This window comes from Gadus morhua, chromosome 15 (assembly GCF_902167405.1).
Source record: "Gadus morhua chromosome 15, gadMor3.0, whole genome shotgun sequence".
NCBI classification, from domain to species: Eukaryota; Metazoa; Chordata; class Actinopteri; order Gadiformes; family Gadidae; genus Gadus; species Gadus morhua.
Window position 1 is genome coordinate 6,262,879 of NC_044062.1, and position 24,885 is coordinate 6,287,763.

Below are 24,885 nucleotides of genomic sequence, written 5' to 3' on the forward strand. Positions count from 1 at the left end.
AATGAACATCATTTTGTGTTGAAGAAACAAAGCGTCAGGTTGAGAGAGATAGATCGCTGTTGGAATGAGAATAGTATTACCTCCTTACATTCTGCCCCTGGGAGACTTTGGCTGCCAGGGTCTGATCAAAGCTGACAAAACACCCATACCACCCACAGTATTGGGAACTCCCATCACAAAGGTCTCCTTATCAGAGTCTTTAATCTCCTCTGTGTGTGTGTGTGTGTGTGTGTGTGTGTGTGTGTGTGTGTGTGTGTGTGTGTGTGTGTGTGTGTGTGTGTGTGTGTGTGTGTGTGTGTGTGTGTGTGTGTGTGTGTCAGAGAGAGGGGGGAGGGGTTTAGATTAAATTAAAGAGATTAAATTGTTTTCATGGCCCAACTGCTGCTTCAAAGGCCAACAAAATAGCCGCTTCACAAGAAGGGGCTTCACTTAAGTCACTTATTTGTCCATTTCATTATGCTAATGGGTCAGGCCATCATCCCATTACAGCTCCACAGCTGAGCGAGGTTAAACAAAATGTGGTGTGTTTGAGGTCACTACCTTTTAAAGTCAGCTCCCCCCCCCACCACACCCACCATTCCCCCCCCCCCCCCCCCTCCCCTTGCTCCTGTATATCGCAGACAGCCAATCTTCAGCTGGTCTGTATCGACAGTTTAGGCCTAGCCTCTGAGCCTAGCCGCATTAGCTAGCCAACTCCCTGTGAATACAGTGCTTCTGTCGTTGTGGAGGCTGTTTTTCCTCTCAACCAAAATTTTTCCTAAAATGTATTTATTTTATTTCACATTAAAACCTTTCTAAAGTAATATTGTCTTAACGTCAACATATATCATATACTTTACTCTATTTTTTTATTCAAATAACCAAGACTGTGCCCATTTATGTAGCCAAAAAAGTTGCTCATAATTAAAGTGTTTCTCAGGTAATATTGTCTGAACGTGATACCACGTCGACATATCTAATATACTTTATTCTATTTTCTTATTTGAATAACCAAAAAGACTTCCTTCCTTTTTCCCCATTGTGGTCTCTCAAGTGACATTGTGTTAAAGTTAGCCTGCGTCAAAACACTACAACTATTATCATCCCTACTACAATCTTTTGGGTTGAATCATTAATTAAGCCGTTGTCTCAGGGGAGCGTGGTATGCAGCAACGACGCGTTAAATAACAAAACAGTCGCGCCCACGGAGAACCCATACCTCCCAGACATTCTCCACAGCAGCTCTGCAGAGGTGGGACAATTTATCACTGCCAATGCGGCCAGACCCCCGTCCCTCCATTACCATTTCATTGAACTGGGGCCTTCAGCCATAATGAATCCACATTCCCCCAGCTCTACAGTAACCACACAATCACTTGTGTCAACAGAAGGGAATCCATTCCAGCAGGCGGCGGGGGGGGGGGGGACAGTAAAGGATCATTAGCATACACGGTGGGCATTGGCTCAGGAGACTCCCACGCAGGCAAAAAGTGCTGCGCTGGTGACGAGTTGGAGTGCGAGTTGTAAAGTAGTACAGTTGTTGTTTTTTCGTTAGGGCTTTCAACGCGGATGCTGTCCTTTTAAGCGCCTGGGCGAAGTGCTGCAGGCAAAAGTGAAACACAGTGTTTTTACTGTATACGGGAGAGTCATCTTGGATAGGTCGCTTCTTAAAAGCATTGAGTGTCGCTCCTTTTTCCTGACATGGATGCCCGTGTTTACCTTGGTGAACATATTCCTGGGTTATAAAAGCATAGAGGTGTAAAAAAGGACAAGATAAACACTTTCTAAGTCAATACGCGACAACCGCAACCCTCATGGAATATAGCTTTTCCTAGCGTGCAACGAAACGGAAGCACAGGTCATGTGACTATTTATAATTTAAACCAAAAAGTACACGGTGAGACACCTCCAACCGTCGTCCCAGCACACATAACCCCTCAAGTATGAACTAATGCAATGTTTTCTCAGGTGTGCCTTTTACATTTTTCATGCACTGGCTCAGAACCCAAAACAGAACAAAAAGTTTCAGTCTCTGTCAAACATCACCCGAATCCTTTTTGCAATCAAAATGTCATCTCGCCGTGTGCCAGTGAAATACTGTCAAAGTGCTCAGTTTGGAACCCTTCAGAACCACATTGTGCGTTTACAGTTAATGGCGTGACACGACATGCAATTGAAGAATAATCCAACGACTTCCAACCGACTATTTTCAGCTCGAAGCTCAGCCGACGAGACATAATTTAATCCAAAACTCCTGGGTAGTGCGCCCCAGAGCTGTCATTTGCCCTCAACCTAAATAAATAGTTTTATGGAATCTGACACAACCCTCCATTTTAAAATGTATAAACATGTCCTACCTTTAATAGAGAAACGCTTTAGGGACACTTTTGAGGGCTGCTTCTGAAAATGCTGAGCGAAAGGTCTGGGATTGGTTGGATGTCCCTCCAAATTGGCTAGTTAGGGGGAGGCATCCATAGCTCAGAGAGCACTTAGCCAGGGGCTGCATCACGCTCACATCTGCAGCTAGCCAGCTCTCCCACGAGTAACCTTCACTAGAACACAGCGCAGAGGAGACGGCCATTGTTTCTAAAAACACAACCGAACCCAACGACAAAATAGGTGCGTATTCGGTGCAGACGCAACTATGTTTTTCCTGGCTGAGCAGGGGGTAGAAAAAGAGGAGAAAAAAACAAAGTTGTTCACACATGTTCACACAGGCCTGGGGGTTTAAATGAAAATCAGCAGCGAGCGTTGAGAGCGGAGATGTATTTTTATTTAAAGCCAACGCCTCGGAAACACAAAGCGTTCTTTCATTGGCGGCGCTCAGAGGCCCCGCGCTATGCAGATAGATCTCTCCAGCGAGCAGGAAACGGAGAATGTAAGCAGAGGAAACAGTTTTATATCGGCTGACGCCGAAGACGACGCGGCGGCACAGAGAAGAAGAAGAGCGCCGAAGAGAGACGGAGGGAGAGAGGAAGAGAGAGACGGCGGGAGTGAAAGCATTTTTCAACAGATGCCGGGATTTAGCAGTTCGAAAGGAATGAATGCGTGGATAAATATGGGGGAGCCTAGGAACAAGAGAGTGCTGGATGTTCTGGATATGGCTAGGGGTTTCAAATCTAATCATCCACACAGCTGAGAGTCATCCGTAAGAGCGCGGTAAAGAGAGGCCGGTGGGGGTGTCGCGTCAAAACACAGAGTTTGTGTAAATAAAATATATGTCTCTACCATTCACTAATGGGAGTGAGGGGCAATAGTCATCCTGGATGCTGCCGTCGTCGTCGGTAACGGCGTGCGTAGCTCATCAAGCCCCAGACCAGACGGCTTTCCTACGCAGGAAGCCGATACGCAGCGCCTACCGCGCCGCCGCCGCCGCCGCCATCGGGCCGCGAACCCAACACCTCATCAGCACTTCTGCAAGGGCACACGCACTCCTCCCCCATCCCCTCTCCCACCCCCCCCCCCGACTCGTTTTAGCAGAGGCCCCATCACACACACACCACACACATACACACACACAGGGGCTAGGCACGCACGACTACAGATGAACTGCCAGAAACTGGTGGAATGGAGAATTCAGAGAGACAGACCCACACAGAGAGAGAGAGAGAGAGAGAGACAGACCCACACAGAGAGAGAGAGAGAGAGAGAGAGAGAGAGAGAGAGAGAGAGAGAGAGAGAGAGAGAGAGAGAGAGAGAGAGAGAGAGAGAGAGAGAGAGATCCACAGAGACAGACAGAGACAGAGACAGAGACAGAGAGAGAGAGAGAGAGAGAGAGAGAGAGAGAGAGAGACAGATCCACAGAGACAGAGACAGAGAGACTGACAGACAGGGAGATTGAGAGAAGGAGGGACGGGGGCAGCAGCAGACGGGAGCGAGAGAGAGAATGAGCTGGTGCTGAAAGCGGGTTATTGTGGGGGCCAGGGGACGGCCGGCTGTCCACCAGGCAGAGCAGACTGCCTGGGGATTGTGCAGAGAAACAGTCAGCCGTCAGAGGCTGATTCACCCCCCCCCCCCCCCCCCGTACCCCGCCCCCCTCTGCTTTCACACACTCCCTTCACTCTGCTCTCTGAAGGGCTGCTTCCACCCGCCGTCGACTCGCCCTCGCAGGGACACGGAGCTGGGAAGAACGCCCGATGGAGCGGCATGCTGTCCATGTTTCTGCTCACCCCCCCCCCTCCTTTCTCTCCCTTTATTCCTCCTCTTGTCTGTGTACTTCTGTCGTTATCCATTTGCTACTCGCTTGCTTTCTGTCTGCTTTTCTTTCTCTATTTTATCCCATTCTTTCTTTATTTCTGTCTCCATTTCAGTCTGTTCATTTCTTTTTTGTCTCCCCTTCTTTCTTTCTCTCCATCTTCTCTCTCTCTATCCCTTTCATTCTGTCTCCCTTTCTTTCTCTATCTTCTTTCTCTCCCTCTCTCACTTCCTTTCTGTCTCCCTTTCTTTCTCTGCATCTTCTTTCTCTCTCTCTCACTTTCTTTCACTCCATCTTCTCTCCCTCTCCGCCCTCCTCTCTCTTCATTCCATTCTCATCAGAAAACAAAATAACTTCACCCGTAAATGTGCTGTGCTCTGGTGAATCACACATGTGGGATGAAACGACATGGTGATATCTGCCCATGGTCTTGCAGTGCAGCGTCTGTACCATGCAGCCCGCACCGAAACACGGTGAAAAAGACCAACTTGAAAGGAGCATTCTCTCTGATCCGCTTTCTTCTCCCTGCAAACCCTCTCAAAAGAAAGAAGCACCGCAAAAAGCCTGTAAAAAAAGATATCCCTGTAAAAGAATAATAAAAAAATCCATGTAAAAGGAATAATATTACACACAAACACACACTTTCAGGCTGCATCCACGCATCCCATAACAACAGCTGAGGGATAACTGCATACTTGGCAGTGCCGGTATATAATCCACACCGGTCAATTTAACCTCTCTCCGATGACGCACCCATATGTTGAGAGGGACAAAGACATGAAGGTGTTGGACTGGGGGGGAGGATTCATTTAAAAAAACTAAATCCTTTCCCTTCCCGTCTCCCCCTCTCTTTCTCGCTCTCTCTCCTCCGTCAAACACACTCTGCTCATGCTGCTGCTCCTTCTACTTCTGCCGCCGCGACTTACGGCGCAACCCAAGTGGAGCCACAGTGCCCCCTGCAGTTTGCAGAGAGAATCGACCTCCCAACGAAAAAAGCCACAGCTTTGATTATGCGTATTCATGATCCATCAGTCAGTGCATCCATCAAGGCGTCTGCGCGGCCAGCCGTAAACACCTGTTTAACGGGGATGCTGGATGACTGTTTTCAAGGAGCATTCATTAAACACCTGCTTTTCAGTGGCCAAGTCCAGTGGTTAATGTAATTGATTGTACGCCCAATGACAGAATGGCTTCCCTGATGAAAGCTACTTGGGTCTAATGGGTAGCACGTAAGCAGATGTGTTGGGTTTGTCAACGGCGTTGTTGAACGAAGAGGAAAACATGTTGACGTGTTGATTGAAATACTCGTTATGATTAAAGCTGGGGTATGCAAATTAGAGAAACCAGCCAGGGTATACAAGAGTTTCAAAGACCCCGCCCTTACCTTCAGGCCTTTTCCAAAGCCTCTCCCACAAACATGTGACTAGCTCGCTAGCTTAAGCACTAGGGCTGCCTTGCCCTGTGGAAGCCCTGTGGAAGACGGCCATGAGCTATAAGTGAACGCGCACAGTGCGATAGGTTGGTAGGTGGACAGACAGACAGGCGGGCCAGCCAATCATTTAACTCGGCCCTAATGAAATGATTGGCCGGCTTAGTACAGACCCGCAACAGCAACAGACACCTTATTATATCCATATTTTTTTCCAGAATATTTGATTTATTCACTGCTGTCAGGGTGTTAGGAGAATGTTAACAAATACGACAAAAAATAAATAATTAATAAAAAGCTTCTTAAATAAACTGCCTGCCCTAGCTTCTAAAACCAGCGGAGCACGTGGAGACGGAACGAGGTAGTAATGCATGGGCGGTAACCCCGTGCCGCCTTGTCCCCGGGGTTCCTGTGTTCACACAGGGCCGGTGTTAAAGGGAGGGGAGGGGAGGGGAGGGGAGGGCGCCCCCCCCCCCCCCCCCCGGCCCGCCCCCCCCCCCGATGGTATCAGATCCTCCCTGCAAGAGCGGAGCCCATTACCTGGACCTTTTAGAGCAAGGGATCCCAGCGCCGCCATTTCACGGTTCAGCAGAGCCGCGCGCCCGGGCCAGACGGCGGCGGCGCTGGAGGTTTGGAACCGGGCAACGCTCTCAGGTCTGGGCGAGACTCGAGGAGCGAAGGGGGGAAGAAGGAGACGGAGAAGGTGTAAAAGAAAATATGATGATAAAAAATAAAAAAAGATGGAAAAATAGAACTGTGTGTGTGTGCGTGTGCGTGTGCGTGTGCGTGTGTGTGTGTGTGTGTCTTTGTTCTCACACACACACACACACACACACACACATACACAGTGCAGGTGTGACACGGGGAGTCGGAGACAGAGAGAGGCAGAGAAGAGAGGCTGGCTGCCATGAATTGCAGTCGTATTGCACTTTGTGCGACTCCATCGCCCAGGGAGACGGAGGGGAGGGTGTGAAGGTGCAGAGAGAGACGGGAGGGGGGACTGAGAGGGAGATGGCGGAGCCAGACTATCTCAGGGGAGCCTCGGCGAGTGTTGTGCAGAATTTGGCTTTCCACAGAACCCAGCCTCAGTGTTTATGCCAACAAGCAGAAAAAGACAAAAATAACAATCCTGACTTAATGCCTTTATCATGTTGCCAAAATTTGCCATGACATGACCGAAAGCACAGACGCTTTTTGCTGTTGTTGCTTTCCGCCGTCTGCTGCTGTCTGCCTAGTCACGGGCATTTTGATTGCTTCCTCAGGGCAGCCATTGTTGTCCACAAGACGAGGGAACCCTTACCACACAGACCCCCCTGTTGCTTTCTGACCCAGAATTGTGCTAAATCGGGCCATTTCTCTGTTTTGCACAAACACTGTAACTCGGTTGAATGTGATTTGGGACAACAAGAGAACAAAAGAATACTTTGCAGAGTTAAATCCGAGACGCAAGCGACAACAAACTATTACATATTTCTAAAAATAGGTGCATGGAACAAGGCTCATGCAAAAACACCATGTAAAAATCATCCAATAATCAATTCTGTTCAATGCTGATGCTACCAGAGATACATGTCCTGGTGAGATGTTCATTCTTCGAAAAATATGTGAGAGATGGAAGGAAATCTTGTTGAAAATCACCCACGCAAGACCTTTAAAAGAGCCCGAGTTTCAGGCTAAGCTCTTTAAAAGGAACCATGGAAATGTCACATCCACTCTTCATTCAGCTTTTAGTTTTTTCCTTTTTTTCAAGAGAGCATTCAGAAAGTTGAGTCTCCGGATGTAAAAAATAAATACTGTTATCTCCATTAAGCCTTGAGACCGCGACGGTCCCTCTGGACGTTTCACAACATTATCCAGTAGCTGCAACTGAATTATGTGTGTTTCATTCTTCTAATGCCTGGTCTTCCAAAAACGTGTTTGTTTTTTTTGTTTTTTTCCGCAAATTGATTTGTTTATTTCCCCCGAAAAAGTTTTGTGATTCTGAATGATAATTTATTTTCATGATTGTTTTGTCTATTTTGTGTTTTCTGTTATCATTCAAACCCATTCTAGCTCTTGCCTATTAAAAATAATATTCTGCTGGGAAATGAACTAACCAGCCAACTTGCCAACTTGTAATTTGTGTCAACAAAACTATTATTATTATTCTACTTCTTTGAAGTCGACTATTTCAAGAGAAAATCTGAAATAAATAAATGATCAAATAAGCACAAGCTGTGACGTCGCAAATAGGATAAACTCATCCTACCTAAACGGTCTGATGTGTGAACAACCAAAACAACCGCACACGTAGATGATATGTTTTTTCTCAGCGTGCAAACCAACGCTTGAGCAAAGCCCTCTCAAATCAGTCAGCGGTAGAAACTGCTATTAAAAAAAAAAAAAACTCACAAACAATAACAATCCTTCAACAGGACGTTCAAGTTTTGCCCTCCAAGGGTCATCGCACTCAACAAGTGAGTGATGAGACTGAGGTTGCCATGGTGATCGTCTCCGTACCTCTGAATGAATTCCAATAACGACTCCTCTCATCAGGGCCGTCTTGTTTATAGCGCCAATAACCGGCGCAGTGTATATTATCTCTGCGCAGGGGGTAGGGAAACGATATAATACGAGAAGATGGGGTTTATGACAGGTATCTGCTCAGGAGTCATCGGTTGTTTAATAACCGCGGTGATAATTAGCAAGATTAAAAAGTCTTCCATGCGTCTCTCTATCCCGTGTCTTTTACGGCCTGTCGACGGAAGAGAACGCATGCGCTGTTCTTGTTGCGTATCGTCTTCCTTCACCAAGACCGGGGACACTTGTCGCATTGAGGGACAACTGTTGCGCTTCCGTCCTATAGAATACTAATAGTATGTTTTAGAACATTAATAATATCTGATATTTTGACCAAACTCACAGTGAGCCAGAACGGGCCGGATTTGCAATCAGCGAGACCGCCCCCTGTCCAGTAGGTCTCCTTGAACTCCTACCATCTCCAATCTGTTGTGAGCTCAGCAAACCAATATCCATGCAGAACGCAGTGTCTTAAGAACTTCACTGCAGAGCTGCTCACAGAGCAAACTAAACTGAGGAGGACACAAGGCCGTTTGGAAGGACTGCTCCAGCTCCCTGAACGCATTGATCCGTAGTCAACGCACACACCTACGCACACTCCTGACGAACCCTGTGTGTAAAGAGGAGATCGCTCCCTCTCTCTCCCTCTCTCCCTGTCTTTCTCACGGGTCGTGCTAGCGGCGACGCTAGTAGCCGCAGTTGATGAAGAAGCGGGAGGACACTGTATTGGTTTGGGGGGGGGGGGGGGGGGTGGTGTTCAGAGATCAGCATGCCGGGCCCACCAACCCCCTGAGGTCCAGTGTCCCATTATATTCACACGGACACATTGCCTTGCTCAGGTCGCCACACAGACCCAGGTGCCTGTGTGGGCGCCTCCCCCTTCTCCCCCCGTCCAAACAGAATTAAGGCAGGATTAGAAAGCCAATGAGCCCAATAATTAAACTTTAATAGGAGCCATAAAGCACCCCGACTCCCTTCTAAAAGGTACAGGCGGCCACCGTAAAAGCAGCTTTCCACAGCGAGTCACTAAATAGTGTGTCGCCTCTTTTCTCGTTCTCTGGTTCGTGCGATTTAACTTGAGGGGGGAATCTCTCTCTCTCTCTCTCTCTCTCTCTCTCTCTCTCTCTCTCTCTCTCTCTCTCTCTCTCTCTCTCTCTCTCTCTCTCTCTCTCTCTCTCTCTCTCTCTCTCTCTCTCTCTCTCTCCTTTTTGTTGGTCAAACGTCCTTGTCAAGCCGTCTGGCTTCACGTTGTGTGATAGCAGAAGAGGGCAAAACACACGCAGCGAGAGAGGGCGAGCGGGGGGGAGAGGGAGAGACAGGGCGAGGCCTTATCAACACCCCACAAGGGGAAACCAGTTGAAGCTCAAAAGGATGAAAGTCTTTAAAGCCCAAGCCAATTAACAACCCTGGGTTATGACGCGAGACCCCCGACGAAGATCTCTCAATCAGTGATTTGATTCAAGATTTGGATGAGAGTCTTTAAACAAACCCATTTTCACGCCTCAAAGTGTTTGAGACACATTCAAAGCTTTGTGCTTTTTCCTTTCTGTACACGAGAGGCCACTGGCGAAGCGTCTAAATGAGAAGCAGCGTGATGAAATGGAAATACGGCACTGTGGGGTATAACAAAACAAAGAGCGCCAAGCGGGGGCGGGAGATGAAAGCCGAGGGAAGCTCGCCTTTAAAAATCCACCCAAGAATCCTCTCTGCCCGCCCAGCCCCAGCGTGAGATTCTGTTTGTTTTCCTTAATTTCTTCCATCAAAGCGCGGAGTAAGACCGACGCCTCTGGAAGGGGGCCACTTTGGACCGCGGACGTGCGTCATGCCATGTTTTCAAACGCATTGATCCGACGCTGATTACATTTGTTTTGTAAAAAACTTTTTATATATATATATATATATATATATATATAATTAGATAATTGTAATCATCGGTTTCCAATGGGACTCAAAAAGTACTTTAGTAAACTAAATAGTTGTTAAACTCGCCTGCACAGCTGCTACTACCGCTTTGTTCTAACAAGTTCTTATTGGACGTCGATGAGCGCTGACATGATGCTGGCGTTGTTTAGGGAGAGCTGGTCCAGTCGGTGAGTGAAAGTGCAGATAATGTTCACGGCTATCCCCTTATCGCACCGACCACCTGTACTCAAGACAATCGCAACGACAGCAGGAGCAAAGAAAAGCCAAAAGGCGTGGGTGACATTCTGGTAGACTCAGCAATTTCTCCAGCTTCCTCAAACCCCCCCCCCCCCCCCCCACCAGCACGTCCTCCCTGGCCGGCACCAGCCCCCACCTCCCTGGCCCGACACCACCCACCAGCCCTACCCTCCCCCCCCCCGACGCTGCCCTTGATAATGGACTCAACTCAGTGCATTGGACCCCGGCCATGACGCAGCCCATTCAGAGGGCTGGCTGTCTGTCAGCGGCTGCTGCTGGTGCACTGGGAGGGCTGCGGGTGTTCTCCGCTCCGTCAGACGAGCATTACGGAGCGTCTGAACGGAGCTCAGCCATGCGCCCCGATGTTCCCTCTGTGGGTCTCCGCGAACAACAAACATCAAAACTAAAAAGCAGGGGGCGGTTTGTGCTTGGGCAGATCGTTCGGCCGCACGCCCACGCTGATATCCACAGGATGAATTGGGGAAGTGTGTAATTGTGTGGGTCGTTCAGAAGGTGCAGTACGAGTGCAAGGGCCTGATGACCGCCATCACAATTGTCATGGATACTCGCTCAAATGAAATGCACACTATGATCCAAAAACAATGGTTACAAATGTTTGTTTTTTTCCCCTCAATGATACTACTTCCACAAGTCCGCTATTGCTGCAGAAATAAGCCACATTCAAAAGATTATTATCATGTGTTTGTGAAGGCATTGCCAGGTACTATTCCAACCGCAACTATGACTGCTGAAAGAACTGTTATTTAAAGTACTTTTGTCTGCACGACCATCTGGGTTGCAGCAATATTCTGCATCTTTAGCATTCCGCATCTTGTCTGGGAATGAGGTTGAAAATACACCCATCGTGTTTTATTATAGTGTTATGCCATGACACAGCATCATTGCTATGCACAGCTGCCAACATTCAATCCCCCCCCCCCCCTCCCCCCCCCGCACTTCGTAGCTTTATCTCTTTTGCTTCAATCAGCAATGCATCCTCTCTTGTTCATTCATTCACAAAGCGGTATATTAATTCCCAGAAGCCTATTAGGAGAGAACAGACATGAAGCAGCAGAATATGACGATATCAGAGCGGGAGCATTGTCTGAATCTAGCCTCCATCAGACTCTACGGCTCAGAAATAGTTCCAGACAGAAGCAACGGCTGCCGGGTAAGACCATGTATCAGCACATTTCCCAATCGGTGCAGATTATATGGAGCCAGACGTAAATTACACCGCATTCAGACAAATCTACCGAAAAGGAGATAATGAAAATCATCTTTTCATGCGTTCCTTGCTGCTTCTGCGTCATCCAGAAATGATTGCTCCTCTAGTTTTATTTCACGGATCATCCCTTTTTCTTCTGAAGGACAACTGTTGAATTAAAAGATTCCTGCTTTTCACAATGTTTTCAACTCATGGTTCATCCAAAATGGTTCAGATTTGATTAAATGTTGTAATCATCTCATGTTACTAGAATATGGCACGCGTGTTACAGTGATTGAAACGGTCACCGTGTTACTAAAACCCATCCGATGGAAAATTCTCCCGACACCAGCATGCACTTCCGGCGTTACGACACAAGAGGGCAGCAAAGGACAACCTAATGACTGCACAGCGACCGGAAGACTGCAAGTTCAGATCCGAGCGGCAGTTCCGAAAGGGGAGGAGAGAGAGTCGGTTCCTACCAGCATTGACGATGGCATCCACCTCCAGGACGGTGATGTCCCCTTTGTGGAGGGAAACTTTGTCGCTCGTGCTGCTGCCACCTGTTGGCTCGCTTTCTTCCACTTTGGCATTCCCTGTAAGACAATAAGAGCATGTGTTATAATGTACATTTATGGCATTTAGCAGACACTTTTATCCAAAGCTACTTACAATGGTTTATATACACATTCACAGACAGACGGTGGAGTCAACCATGCAAGGTACAGCCGGCTAGTCGGGAGCAGTTCGGGCAGGGGCGCAACTGCCTACTTTCTGGGGGGTATGCAGACACATAGCAGGCGCCCCCCCCCTCTTTGATCTGGGCACAAATTTGACCTCAAACACACTCTGATATTGAATCAAAAAATTCATTTTGAGTGCACCAGGACAGATATCCGGTGTTTTTTTTAGAGGCAGCCTTTCTAAGATGCTCTGCCAGTGTAACATCATACCGTGCTATAAGAGATCAAGGATACCCAGAAAATTTCCATTTCTAGGATTTCCTATCTGTGCATTTTGTCCCTGTGAAAAAGAGTTTCCTCAACGCACAATGTTGTTGGTAAAAACATATTTTTACTTAAAAACAATACCACAACAGTCGAGTCACTTGCACAACTCAAGCCGCCCTCCAGTCTAGAACTCTGGCCCTCTTAAGGAGCACCAGAATGGGTGTGGCTCAATTAATCTATAAGCCACAGCTGCAGACTATTACAGGGCTAACAGCCAGACAGGAACATGTGAATCTTTTAAAACATGTTAACACAGTGAAGATGCCATTCACATCTTCACAGTCCCCCTCAGTGGCAGGTTTCTTTCTGCAAGGAAGAGTATGCAGTCGATCACTCGAGTCAACAGGCTCTCTGCAATTCGCTATCAGTAGTTTTACCTAGGCATAAGCGGGGTGCCAACTCAATCAGATAAGCATTTATGTGGTAACCACTTGTTTCATGGTGCTTCAGTATCTTTAAAAGACACTGCCAGTTATTATACCCCACCACTCTAGTTTCACCAAAAAGCTTACATGCAAAACAATAGACTCTGTTAGAACTGTTGGAGTACAGTAACCAATAGGGGTGGGAAAAATAATCGATTCTTCGATGCATCGTAATACTGTGTAGAACGATTCAGTCTCGATTCAGATACGATAATAATCTTTTTTTTTTTTTTTTTGATTATTAATTTATTCACTTTTGGATTATTAACGGAGTTATAAAGTATCAACTTTATAACTCCGTTTTTACTGGGTCTATTGACATAAAACAAAGACTTGCATAGAGATTGAAGTAAAACAAAATAACCACAAACAAGTTCCTTTATTTTTCTTGTTATGATCCGTTATATTGTAGGCTCCATTCTGATCACTACACAGTTGCAAGACAACAGTAACCTTACTAGTAGTAGATTTAGCTAACCTGTATATTTACAAGCCTCCTCTTGATACACTGCCATAAAAAAACGACCTTCCCAATCTTTATTTTTCTATGTTGTGACCCCGAGGGCTTTCTTCTCTGCCTCTCCATATCGAGGTAGGCCTACGTGTCATCAGATGACAATACGGTTCAAATGAAGACCCTCTGGCGCCCGCCTCCAGGGCGTAGTCGAGGGGGCGGCCACTGGAGCGCCGTGTGGGGAGGAAGGGGGGAGGGAGGCGAAGGAGCGGGGGGGCGCCTTATCAGTGACGTTCCTCTGTTATTGATCATCATATCATTGTACACAAACGCTGTTAAATACAGAAAATGCCGACTCAAATAATTTTACTTCCATCGCTTTGGCGCCCCCTCTGGTGCGGCGCCCCTATGCGCCGCATATAGTGCATACCCACTTTTTGCGCCACTGAGTTCGGGTGAGGTGCATGGTCAGGGGATTGAACTAGCAACCTTCCAGCTAAAAGTCAAACCACTCTACCTCCTGAGCTTGATATTAAATCCAGCAACAAGACAACAACAATTTAAATATATTTTAAATAGTTATATAGTTTAATATGTTTTTTGTTCAAACCTGTTAATATAAATAGATTACAGGTTTGTAATTTTGGCCAAACCTCTACATATTTTTAAGGATAAACAACAATGAATACATTCATTTTCATAACGATGAGACCTCGAAAGACCCTTTATAAAGATGCGTCATCGTGGATAAACACAGGTTACACTAATTATGAGTCTGCTACCTTCATGCACCATGGCCAGGGTGGAAGACTTAACTATTGAATATAACTCACAACAATCAAGGATCTCTTTCACAGAGTTGTCAAAGCAGGCTAAACACGGGTGTAGCCTCAACATTAAAAGGCTCTGACAAGAAAATTCTGCGATTCTTTCCAAGTGTGGATTGCAGGGCCATTTATACATCTAATAAGCATTAAAAAGTTTGTTTGCAAAACAAGCCACACTTTTCCCATCATGTTTTCTTCTTACAAATGCAAACACTTTTCTATTTCTTTTCCACTTTTCAATTTTCTGTGTGCTGGCTGATACCAGTTTCAATTTTGGCAAGATTGAAAAGGGATTCGAGAGAGAGGGAGATTGCTGAACTCCCGGATGACCGATGAACCAACCAATCAGAACGCAGGAAAACCTTTTTTACACCAAGTAGGAAGAAACTTTAATATTAATACACCAATCCATCTTACATACATGCAGCAGGATGATAAGACAAATAATATTAGCAGAACCATACCGCAGGTTCTCAAAGAGGGTAGGAAGGCAGGGGCTAAAGGGGTCAACATGTGACCTTAACTAGTTTTTGTCTATACCCGTCCCGTATCCCAGTACAAAGGGGTGTCTTACCCGTCTTTAGTGTTATGAGCGACACCAAAAGTTGTCTTACGAGGACGACTCTATGAAAAAGGATTAGTTGAAAATCTTCAGCGGAATGGAATAAGCCCAGAATGGAAAGAAAATCAATATTTGAGATGTCATTGAATGAATCCAATTTTGCTTTTATCAAATGTAGAGATCTATAACCTCCGATGCTTCTATACCCTTTTGTTTAACCCTTAAAAGAAACCAGTTCTTCGATTTCCATAGAGGTACTCTGTGACTCATCAAACACATGGACCACCATCTCTTCTTTGAAATCAAACCACATGCGTCATGTCTTTAATAACTGCTCACACGAAAGCGTGTTCAGTCGTCTTGAGTGGCATTTCTGTCAGAACATGACCCACTTTTTGGAAGTATGGATGAATACAATTTCACAAGTGTTAACCACAACCTTTCAATAACCTCATAGTCGTTATTCCGAACGATGTTGTGCTTCTGGTTGTATGGCCTGATCATAGTCTTAAACTGGTTGGGGTTGTTGACATCTTGCGGGCGGGGCCTTCTGAGACTGGAGGAAGAAGGGTTTGGTGGTGAAGCTTTATTCGTTCCTGTAGTGCATCTGTAAATATACAGTTCACGAGAATCCAAAGTATTGCAGCTTTGATTGGGATTCAATGTGGATTAAATAACTAGTAACACTTTACAATGGGGGAACACTAATGAAGCATTATTATATAGCATCAGCCTAGGGGTTAGGGTTAGATTAGGGTTAGTAGGTTAAACTAAACCCTAACCCGTTTAAATAATGTATCCAGTAATACCTTAGCTAGCATGAACACTGTTTCCTTAGTTAACAAGATACAAATTAGGAAATTATTCATAGTTAATTAGTGACTTGTTAATTAATATTAGTTAATAGTAAGGTAGTGCTTATAACTGCATCAACCAATGTTAAATAATGTTTCTGAATGCAACCTGTGTTCATTTTTTAGAATGTTAGCAAATACCTTCATTAACATAAATGTGTTTTATATTTTGAATGCGACTTTTATCAATGCCAAGGGTCTTTGATTATCTCGACAATCATTGATATAGTAGTAGCCCAAAGTGGCTTGTGAGGCCTAAAAGCACACAGCTTGAATCTCTCAGAGCCGTTCAAGTTCATGGACATCTACACATACAAATGAAACAGCCCAAGGCCTTGATGTGCAACAGGTGGCCTGCGTGAAACGAGCACAGTTAATATGTGTCAATAAAAATATTACAATTTGTAAATATAATAAAGTGGTCCATCTTTACTTTGTGTAACAGACTTGAGATAGTGCTGTTTTTTATTGCCCTAGTGCACGGAGAGTCAAATGATGTAAACTCTAATAAATGATGTCACACAATGAAACTATTTCTATGCGGAGACAGGTTGGCGTGGTGGGAGACGATACGCGCGATTGCAGTGTGGGGTATAAAAATGAAAATGCTTCATGGGATTTTCTCAAACCAATATTTTTCATCCAACAAACACAAAGATCAGAGAGTCCTGCGGGTTGGGCAGAGGAATGGATCCGTACAGAAAACAGAATTGCGTGAAGAAATAACAAATAAACACACAAAAATATTGCATCCTCCAATCAAAAGGTCGGACAGAGGACAACAAAACCAGAGGAAAAATGAGTGTCTGGGATGAGATGCGGTAGTAGTTCTTCTTTAAGGTGGATGTCTAGACGAGAAGCCCAGATGATTGCACAACACACTTTCATCATCTTTCATCAAGATGACCTTACCAGCCCGGCCAAATCTAGCAGTGTCAACACAAGGACTGGTTTTGCCTGTGTAGTTTTGTCTACCTGTCGCTTCAGTGCTTTGCGCAGACAGTGAAGGAACTGTTCGTCCTTTTACCTCTCGGAGTACATCTTATCTCCAGTTGCGGTACCATTTATAACAACAATATATCAAAAGGCCCCTGGCCCTTAATGATTGCGCTTTGAGGGAAAGGAGTACTACTGACATCTACATCAGCAGCATGGGTAGTCAGCTCTTTGATGATTTACTGCTCAGTGATGGTTTGCAGTCGTGTTGTGGTGGTCAGGGCCGCAACGGCGGTTTGAGTCCCTTGTGAACAGTCTACTTGGAGACTGTCTATCCCCGAGCAGCTCATTGATGACATTAATGAAAAACTCGCCGTATGACTCTTTGGATAGCAGTACTTGGATAACAGTACTTGGATAACAGGCATTGAATGTATGCACTGGCAGTTAATGTTCGCACTTATTGTCTGTTGCACGTCCTGGTATTTAATAAATAGTACCTAGCATTGTGTAGCATCTAATTATAGTATTATTATCTTGTTGTGTACGGGGAATGGTTTAACCTAGCAATTGTAAATGCTTAGCACTTGTTTTTATGGAAATCTTTACTGTACCAAGAGCAATATATTGTTTATCTTTATTCTGACAAATGTACTTATGCTTTTATCCAAAGCGTCTGCTAAATGCCTTAAATGTAAGTGGCAACGTAACATTACCTGATAAGATACGAAGCAGTACAACTCATTTTAAGATGCTTTGGAGAAAAGCCTGTTCTAAATGACTGAATAGGAATAAAGAATAAAATAGTATAGAAAACTGTGGCTGTCTATTGGCCTGCAGATTTTTACAGCATTAATGTCCGATTTTTTTACCTTGATTTTATTATGGAATCAATGTGCGATGGTTAGCATAGAGTTTATGGAGAGCATAACAGTGACTCCCCAGACAAGTACTATTCTTCATCAAAAAGAGCTACATGGCTGTTGTTTAAATTTGTGTTCAAACAAAATGCTCTAAGGCAAAATTGGTCCAACAACCAGATTTTGGAAATGATATCGGTGAAAGTGGTTTTAGTGGAGCAAACGAAAAGACTGTTATGATGGTGTGATCACGCAAAACGGCAATGCTCTTTAAGACCGGCCCCGGTTACCTTTACACTCCTGTCTCCAGGTGCTGACCTCGCCCAGCGTTGTGTACGCCTGTCGACGGTACTCCTTGCGTCTCTCCTCCAGGTTCAGACTCAACAGTCTCTCTGAAAAGCAGAAGAGCATTAGAATGGCTTAATGACGTGTTTGAAAGCGCAAGGGGGTAAATAGAAGGAGAGGAAGACACCGGGGAAGGGACAAAATCGACAGAACAAATTGTCAACTTGAATGATTATTCATAACAGCAGTCAACCATCAATGAACAAAACAAAACAGCAACATAAACAAATGTGTCCCTCGTCTTTAAAAGAAATAGTGGGGGACTCCAGACTGTAGCAACTGCGTCGTGGCCTTTTGTCAGCGACGAGACTCCGAGTTCAAACAGATGTTCCCGTCTCCGGAGGCCTAGGGTTAAGCCAGGCTTCCCCTACCCAGCCCTGGCCCAGCCTCCCTACCCTCACCTCAGCCCACCTCAAGTACCCGCTCCGCCTGGCCCAGCTTGCTTCCTGCCCGACCTCCGTGCTCAGCGTTTGTCCTGTACCGCTGTTCTTGTGCCCCGGCACTCACCTCCGCCATTCCCCCATGGTTCTGCAGACCATAATACACTCCCAGCGAATAACCACCACCGCTACTCTCCATTGTTTAGCCAAGCAGAGGTTGAGCCAAGAGTAATTGCCCCACAGGGGATATACATAACCTAAAGTAATATCATCCGATTGATTGCAAGCATATCTCGGCCTACATCGTACGTGTGTGTGTGCCTGTGTGTGTGTGTGCCTGTGTGTGTGTGTGTGTGTGTGTGTGTGTGTGTGTGTGTGTGCCTGTGTGCCTGTGTGCGTGTGTGTGTGTGTGTGTGTGTGTGTGTGTGTGTGTGTGTGTGTGTGTGTGTGTGTGTGTGTGTGTGTGTGCCTGTGCTTTTGTGTGAGTGTGCCTTTGCCTGAGTGTGCGTTTATGTGTCGGAGAGTATTTGTGTGCCCGTGTATGTGTAAGCGTGTGCGTGCATCCCTGCGTGTGCATGTGTGCGTCTGTGGGAATGAGTGTGTGGTTGAGTGTGAGTGTGTGTGTCTGTGTGTGTGTGTGTGTGCATGTCTCTACGTTTGCTTGTGTATGCCTGTGCGTACGTTGGTGTGCCTGTGCCTGTGTGTGCACATGTGTGCGTTTAAGTGTGAGTGTGTGAGTGTTTGTGTGTGTGTAAGGGCGGGCAGGTAGCCAGCTGTGGCTCTTCCCAGGTGGGTATCCACTGGGGCTCTCCTGTGGCCCGGGCAGAGCTTGGCCGGGCTGACCTGCCGCTCGGTCCCCACTGCCACCCTAGGTGCCTCAGCCTGCCAACGTTTAGTCACACAGCCCTGGGCTGGTCATACTGTTGGTCAATTAAAATACACACACTCATACGCACACGCACACGCACACGCACAAACACAAGCTGAATGGATCTGCCAAGTAAGGCCTGCAAGTAAAAATAGACTTTATACAACACTTTAGAGATTTGTTTTAAAATACACAAGAGCAAACAGGGTGGGATGATTTCATCATGGTATAATCCTCCTTGCCAACCTTTCATAAGTGTTTCGGAGAGTTCGAAATAACCCAACCAAAATCATACACTCTCAACAACTATAACCTGGGACGAAGAGCTAAGGTAAAACTTGTACGCTACGACCACCTTCAGAGCAGTCATCCACTCGCTCTGGTCATGTTCGATGTTCTCCCAGTGAAGTCTCCCAGGTAAGCTTGTGGCTCAGGGGGGACCATGAGAGAGGCATTATTTAAATTGCTGGTGGTGGTGGTGGTGGTGGTGGGGTGCCTTACTACACCTTTTGTAGTATTTCCTCCATCACTTCCTCTCTTGGAATTTCCCTTCTAAAGCTGCTTTAAATATATTGTAAACCGATGCCCATGACTTTATAGAGGATGTCTTTGCCATCACACACAACCCCGCACACACACCCCCACACACACCTTGACACCCCCACTCGCACATACACAGTTAGTTTATTGAAAACGGTTGGCTTTTAATTCTCCCACCTCTAATCCATAAAAGTAAAAAGTTTAAATAATGCTTTGGACATAAGACAATTAAAGATATTGCGGTAATAGTAATGCACTACTCTTAATGCACTACTTAGAACAACGGTACTTGGAAAACACTTTCTCCTTTTGTTCACTATATTCTTTGATTCCTGGCTTTTTACTTTAAATCAAATGTGGGCCAATAGTGTAGGAACTTCCCTGAAAGTGCAAAGCACAAGTTCAGCTATTACTTTGTGCGAGTTAACATGAAACAAAACATGTTCACTGGGAGCATAATAGAAGGAACTTGTTGCTTTGAATGGGCCATGGGTGAAGGGCCACATCTCCTACTGTGTGATGTTCGTAGATGCACAGTTGTTCTATCTGAACTGAACCTTGACGTTGACTATCAAGCAATATATTGCTGAAACATTTTGTATTAAACTCAAGTCTGATACAATATTAACGTGCCTTGTTTACAATAAGCAATTAAGTTTGCAATATCGCTCTCATTATTTGTAAGTAACCCACTGCGGTGACATGTTAAAATACATGTCCTGTCATTTAAACATTAGCCCTATATGCCGGTATGTTAATTGCACCCCCATCCTTACTTGGATAACTGTCGGTGTGCGGTACATGTACTTGTGACGTGAAAAATAATTTCCCCTTGAGGACAATAAAGTGCATAGTGCGGCTACGTTGCATAGATGTTGATACATTCTAACAGGTAATAAAGGACGCATAAAAACACATGCAACGCCAGGAGATGTAGTGTGAGCCTGCTGACCAGGCAAGGAAGCTATATTTGAATATGTTGTGGCATGGAATGACAGACCTGGCTGTCTGAACGGGGCAAGGCGCACAGAGGCGCACTACAGCTGCACCGCATGACCGAATGGGATGACCAGCCAGACACCATGAGCGGCAGCCTCACTGACCGACACCCGAGCGGCAGTGATGGATGGTCAGCGTTGTTTGAGTGTGTGTGTGTGTGTGTGTGTGTGTGTGTGTGTGTGTGTGTGTGTGTGTGTGTGTGTGTGTGTGTGTGTGTGTGTGTGATCCACGCCGTCTGTGGACTTCGTGGATCACACATACACACAACACTTGACCATCCCTGACCGACAGTGATGCTCAAGCGTTGTGCGTGCGTGCAAGTGTGCGTGTGTTTGTGTGCATTTATGTGTGATGCACGCCGTCTGCCATACAGACCCTTACAGCAATCCAGAACATAGTACACCCACACCACCACCCCTCCGCCGCCCACCCCATCCAAAACAAGGCTTACCTTTTTCAATCTTCCAGTCCGTTTTCTCTTTGTCCATTCTACCGGAATGGTTGGACTTCGAATGGCTGTTTTTGGAGTGTGGCAAACCCAGGCTCACAGCGAATGGGGTCCGGACACTGGAATATAAAGAGACGAGCCCGTGGACGGTTGTTTCTACCTGTGAAGCTGTCAACATTCAGTGTGTTACCTCCAGCAGGAACGTGCAACCGACCGTGATAGCAGCGTAAATGATGTGTACGGATCCCGGCGAGCTGATTGGCGGCGGGGAACCCGGAAGCGGGAATTCGATAGGCGGGTGCGCGGAGCAGTCAAACAGGACGAACTGTGGTGGGGTTTGATGAGCGCCAGCGTCGCGCTCTCGGTGCGCGGTGCGGGCCGGTGCTTCAGCAGTTCGTCTCCGGGTGTACTGTGCGTGTGCTGTGAGTGGCGGCCGGTGGTGGGGTGGCAAACGTGCACTAGAGCTGCTTTATTATGATCATTTATTTATATGTCTTGCGAGTACCTATAAAATTGACTTGTTGTCGCGTCCTTTCACGTGCGTTCGTTGGTTTCGTTTTCCAACGAAACAACTGAACGCCACGTGTGAGGACGAGGGGGACAGAAAGCAAGAAAAATGCTGTTGAGATAAACGTTCATGTCACGTTTTCAAATGAGTCCCAACACAAATAGGCTTATAGTCAACACATTAGGGAATACATATAAACTAAACTAACTCAACACTGATGTTGGGTAAATTAAATGTTGAGTGGATATATTTCATTTGGTGATATATTTTGGAGAACATTTAATTTTATTTAATTAACAGCGGTATTACGGCTAGGCTTTCTGTGTTGTGGAGCGGTCAAAATCAGGTCAGGAAGACAAGCTGTCATTTTGTGTTTGGTTCCAAAGATCCCAATCTGTCATCCAGTAGGCGAGCTTTGGCCGCTCCGAATTCTGCTGATATCACCACAGACCTTCCCTATTATTGTTATCATAAACATATATTGGTCTTTAATCAATATCAGCACATGGTGCTGTTTCATTAAATAATTTAGGCATATGTGGGATTGTCACGTCAATGCAAGAGTCGTTTGGTCAGTAATACAATGAAAAACATGTATTATATATATGTTAATTGTATATATATATATATTGATTAAAAGGTTGGTCGGCAATTTAAGATGAGATACCCTAGCCTAGGCTACAAGAGTTTTGAAAGAAGCGCGTTGTTATTTCACATGTACTTGGAAAATGAAACCACTAGATGTCATTGTTGCACAGTGCTGTACTGCGTCAAATGAATTCCACTTTGGCACCTTTCATACATGACTGAAATCTGATGGCAATCAAGGAGCAGACCGAAAAGATAAAGGTTAAAATGACATATCTATCCCCTGTTGAGTTGTTCTGTTTGTTGATGAATCAATGTAGGACTACTGGGATTTTTTAATGCATCTTCATTAATACTAGAGACCTACTTTGTTATCTTGCTGTCAATTTACCCAAATAACATAAGATGGAAATGGTGGAAATCTTTGTTTAGAATAAAAAGGACATGGTCTCTAAAAATGTCTATTAGTGTAAAAGTGCGTAGGCTCAAGTTATCGTCATGGTTACAAGATTAAGATTATGCCCAAAGTCCCCAGCAGCAGCAGCAGCAGCAGCAGCAGCAGCAGCAGCAGCAGCAGCAGCAGCAGCAGCAGCAGCAGCAGCAGCAGCAGCAGCATCTAGGCATCAAGGCATCAAGGCAGTGCACCAAATGATTCTCTGTTCAACCAAGTCATGTATTTGTTTTCTTACTTACAATCCTAGCAACATAATTACAGTAAGCACAGTAATGCGCCGAGGGGCCCCACAATTGGTATCGCTGATGAAAAGTCTTCCCAGAGGTTTGGAGACATCACAATTATTGTATCCTTATGTCAACATCTGTAAGCCCTGTGATGGTTTGGGCTTTAGCTCTTAATAGCCACTGTGGCTATTCGTTGAGTTAATTGCCCTGAGGGGACGTCATTATCATGTCTGTAATATTCCTCAATCAACGCCTTTACTGTTCAGCTCTTTTTCAGGGAATCCATTCTGAATAGCATACCACAGGAGAACTTTAATTATTATCGTTAGCTGCAAAAAAACAAAAAAATGTCTCGAAGCAATCAAGTCTTTAAAGAAAAGAAAAACAGTAATGAAAGCCCCTTTGTCAGTTTGATGGATTAGGAACAAAAGCCTGAAAACGTTCTGCAGAAAACAAATGAAAACGTCCCAACCGGATACATCAATTAAATCGCCCCAAACTGCATGGACACTAATGTTTATTACACATGAATGTAAAATGATGTGAGTGGAAAATGTGGTCGGGGATGGCACCTCCGTCTCACTCTGCTCAGTCAGGCCTCCAACCGGTATTGGGATGCATAACATTTGCAGCTCATATGGATATTCTGGTGGTTGTAGATGTGGTTTTCCTTTCAACCTTTTCAGTCAAACACTTGCCTGTCTAGATCGTCTATTGTCTGCCATCAAACGGTGCAGCAGTGCTCATCTGTTCCCCAGCTGCAGGCAGTGTCTCGCCACTCTGATAGAGGGGGAATGCAACCAGAGCCAAGCGTTTCATGAGGCTCGCTGGTTGGAAGCCCTGTTGTTTATTTCAAAGACTTCATTCATTATTTATTTATTTAAAACGTGGTTTCCCCGAAAGGTTTCCTTCTGTGTTGATCGTGTTACGATTTGAAGTACATCATGTAGCATAAAACGCATCGCTCATCTCAATTCTGATTAGATGATTTAACGCCGAGGTATATATATAATAGGAGAATGTTCCCCTATTCCATGGTTACAGCGGTGCTGTGAAGTGTGGTTCTTTAAAAGGAAAACACCACTCAAAACATACATTTATATGCAAATAGCATTTTCCCCCCGTTGACTCAATAATGTGTGGTAATCACCCACAGCACTGCTAAACGGCCTCCCACTTGGCCGGCTCTCTGCTGCTCGCTGCAGGCCAGAGCGCATCACTGACTGTCAAATAAACGCACACGGCTTCTTGCAAAGCGGGTGCCCCTGATGTGCGGGAGAGAACTCGCCAGGGGTGGTTTATTAAGCAATATTCCAAAGCAAAACAAGCAGTATATTGCAGAGGTTTGATTTTTTTGTTTATTGTGTTTGAGCAAAGCCTTGCCTTCTTTTACAACAGCAGAGCGTGTGTGTGCATGAGCTTTTCTTTGCTTGAGCCCAGCAGGATTGATGTGCCCATGACTGGTTGAGACCAAGAACAACTGAGACCACGTTGTACAGGCATCTTTTTGTGTAAACACATCGGGTAATTTTCCTGTCCCGTCATCATCGAAAGATGAAATTCTCACCTGTTAGTAATTTCTAGGCCTACCTCTCAGGCTCCGATTGTTATAATCGGTGATAATAGATGGACGTAAAAAAAAAATGGACGTTTAAAAAACAAAATTCTTACCATGTCATCGATACTCAAATGTTAATGCACAGAAACAAACTGAGTAGGCCTACGTCTACACATTCCACTTCCATTGATTGTTTTTGAAGTTGAACGTGCATTTTTGATGTTGATTTCAAAGTGTTGCCCTCGGCGCTCTCCTTCGAACCGTAGCATAGATGACTCTTAAGCATCAGATTGCCTTTGATTTTAACATTGAATTTGATCCTAGTAGGCTACACCATTTGCAATCTACGGGTATGACATTGTTGCATTGTCTGGTATTATTAGGGGGTTCCATCTACGCTGTAATCTAAATTCTACCCTGTAAAAATAACTGGACATGAACTCCAGAAGATTTGAGGCATCTGCCGCCGCGCTGAAACCAATAGTTTCCACAGAGACTGGAAGGCATGCGCTA

The 24,885-nt window shown here is 45.4% G+C and overlaps 1 protein-coding gene across 1 annotated transcript in view; it reads right to left on the reverse strand.

Annotated features, from left to right (window-relative positions):
* Positions 1-21,275, reverse strand: part of macrod2 (mono-ADP ribosylhydrolase 2) — a gene marked incomplete in the record, with an annotated part of 416,799 nt that extends 395,524 nt beyond the window's left edge. The window contains 3 exon segments of the mRNA XM_030378886.1: positions 12,012-12,125; positions 17,748-17,849; positions 21,041-21,275. Coding sequence (XP_030234746.1) covers positions 12,012-12,125; positions 17,748-17,849; positions 21,041-21,215 — 391 coding nt within the window.
* Positions 21,276-24,885: the final 3,610 nt, after the last annotated feature.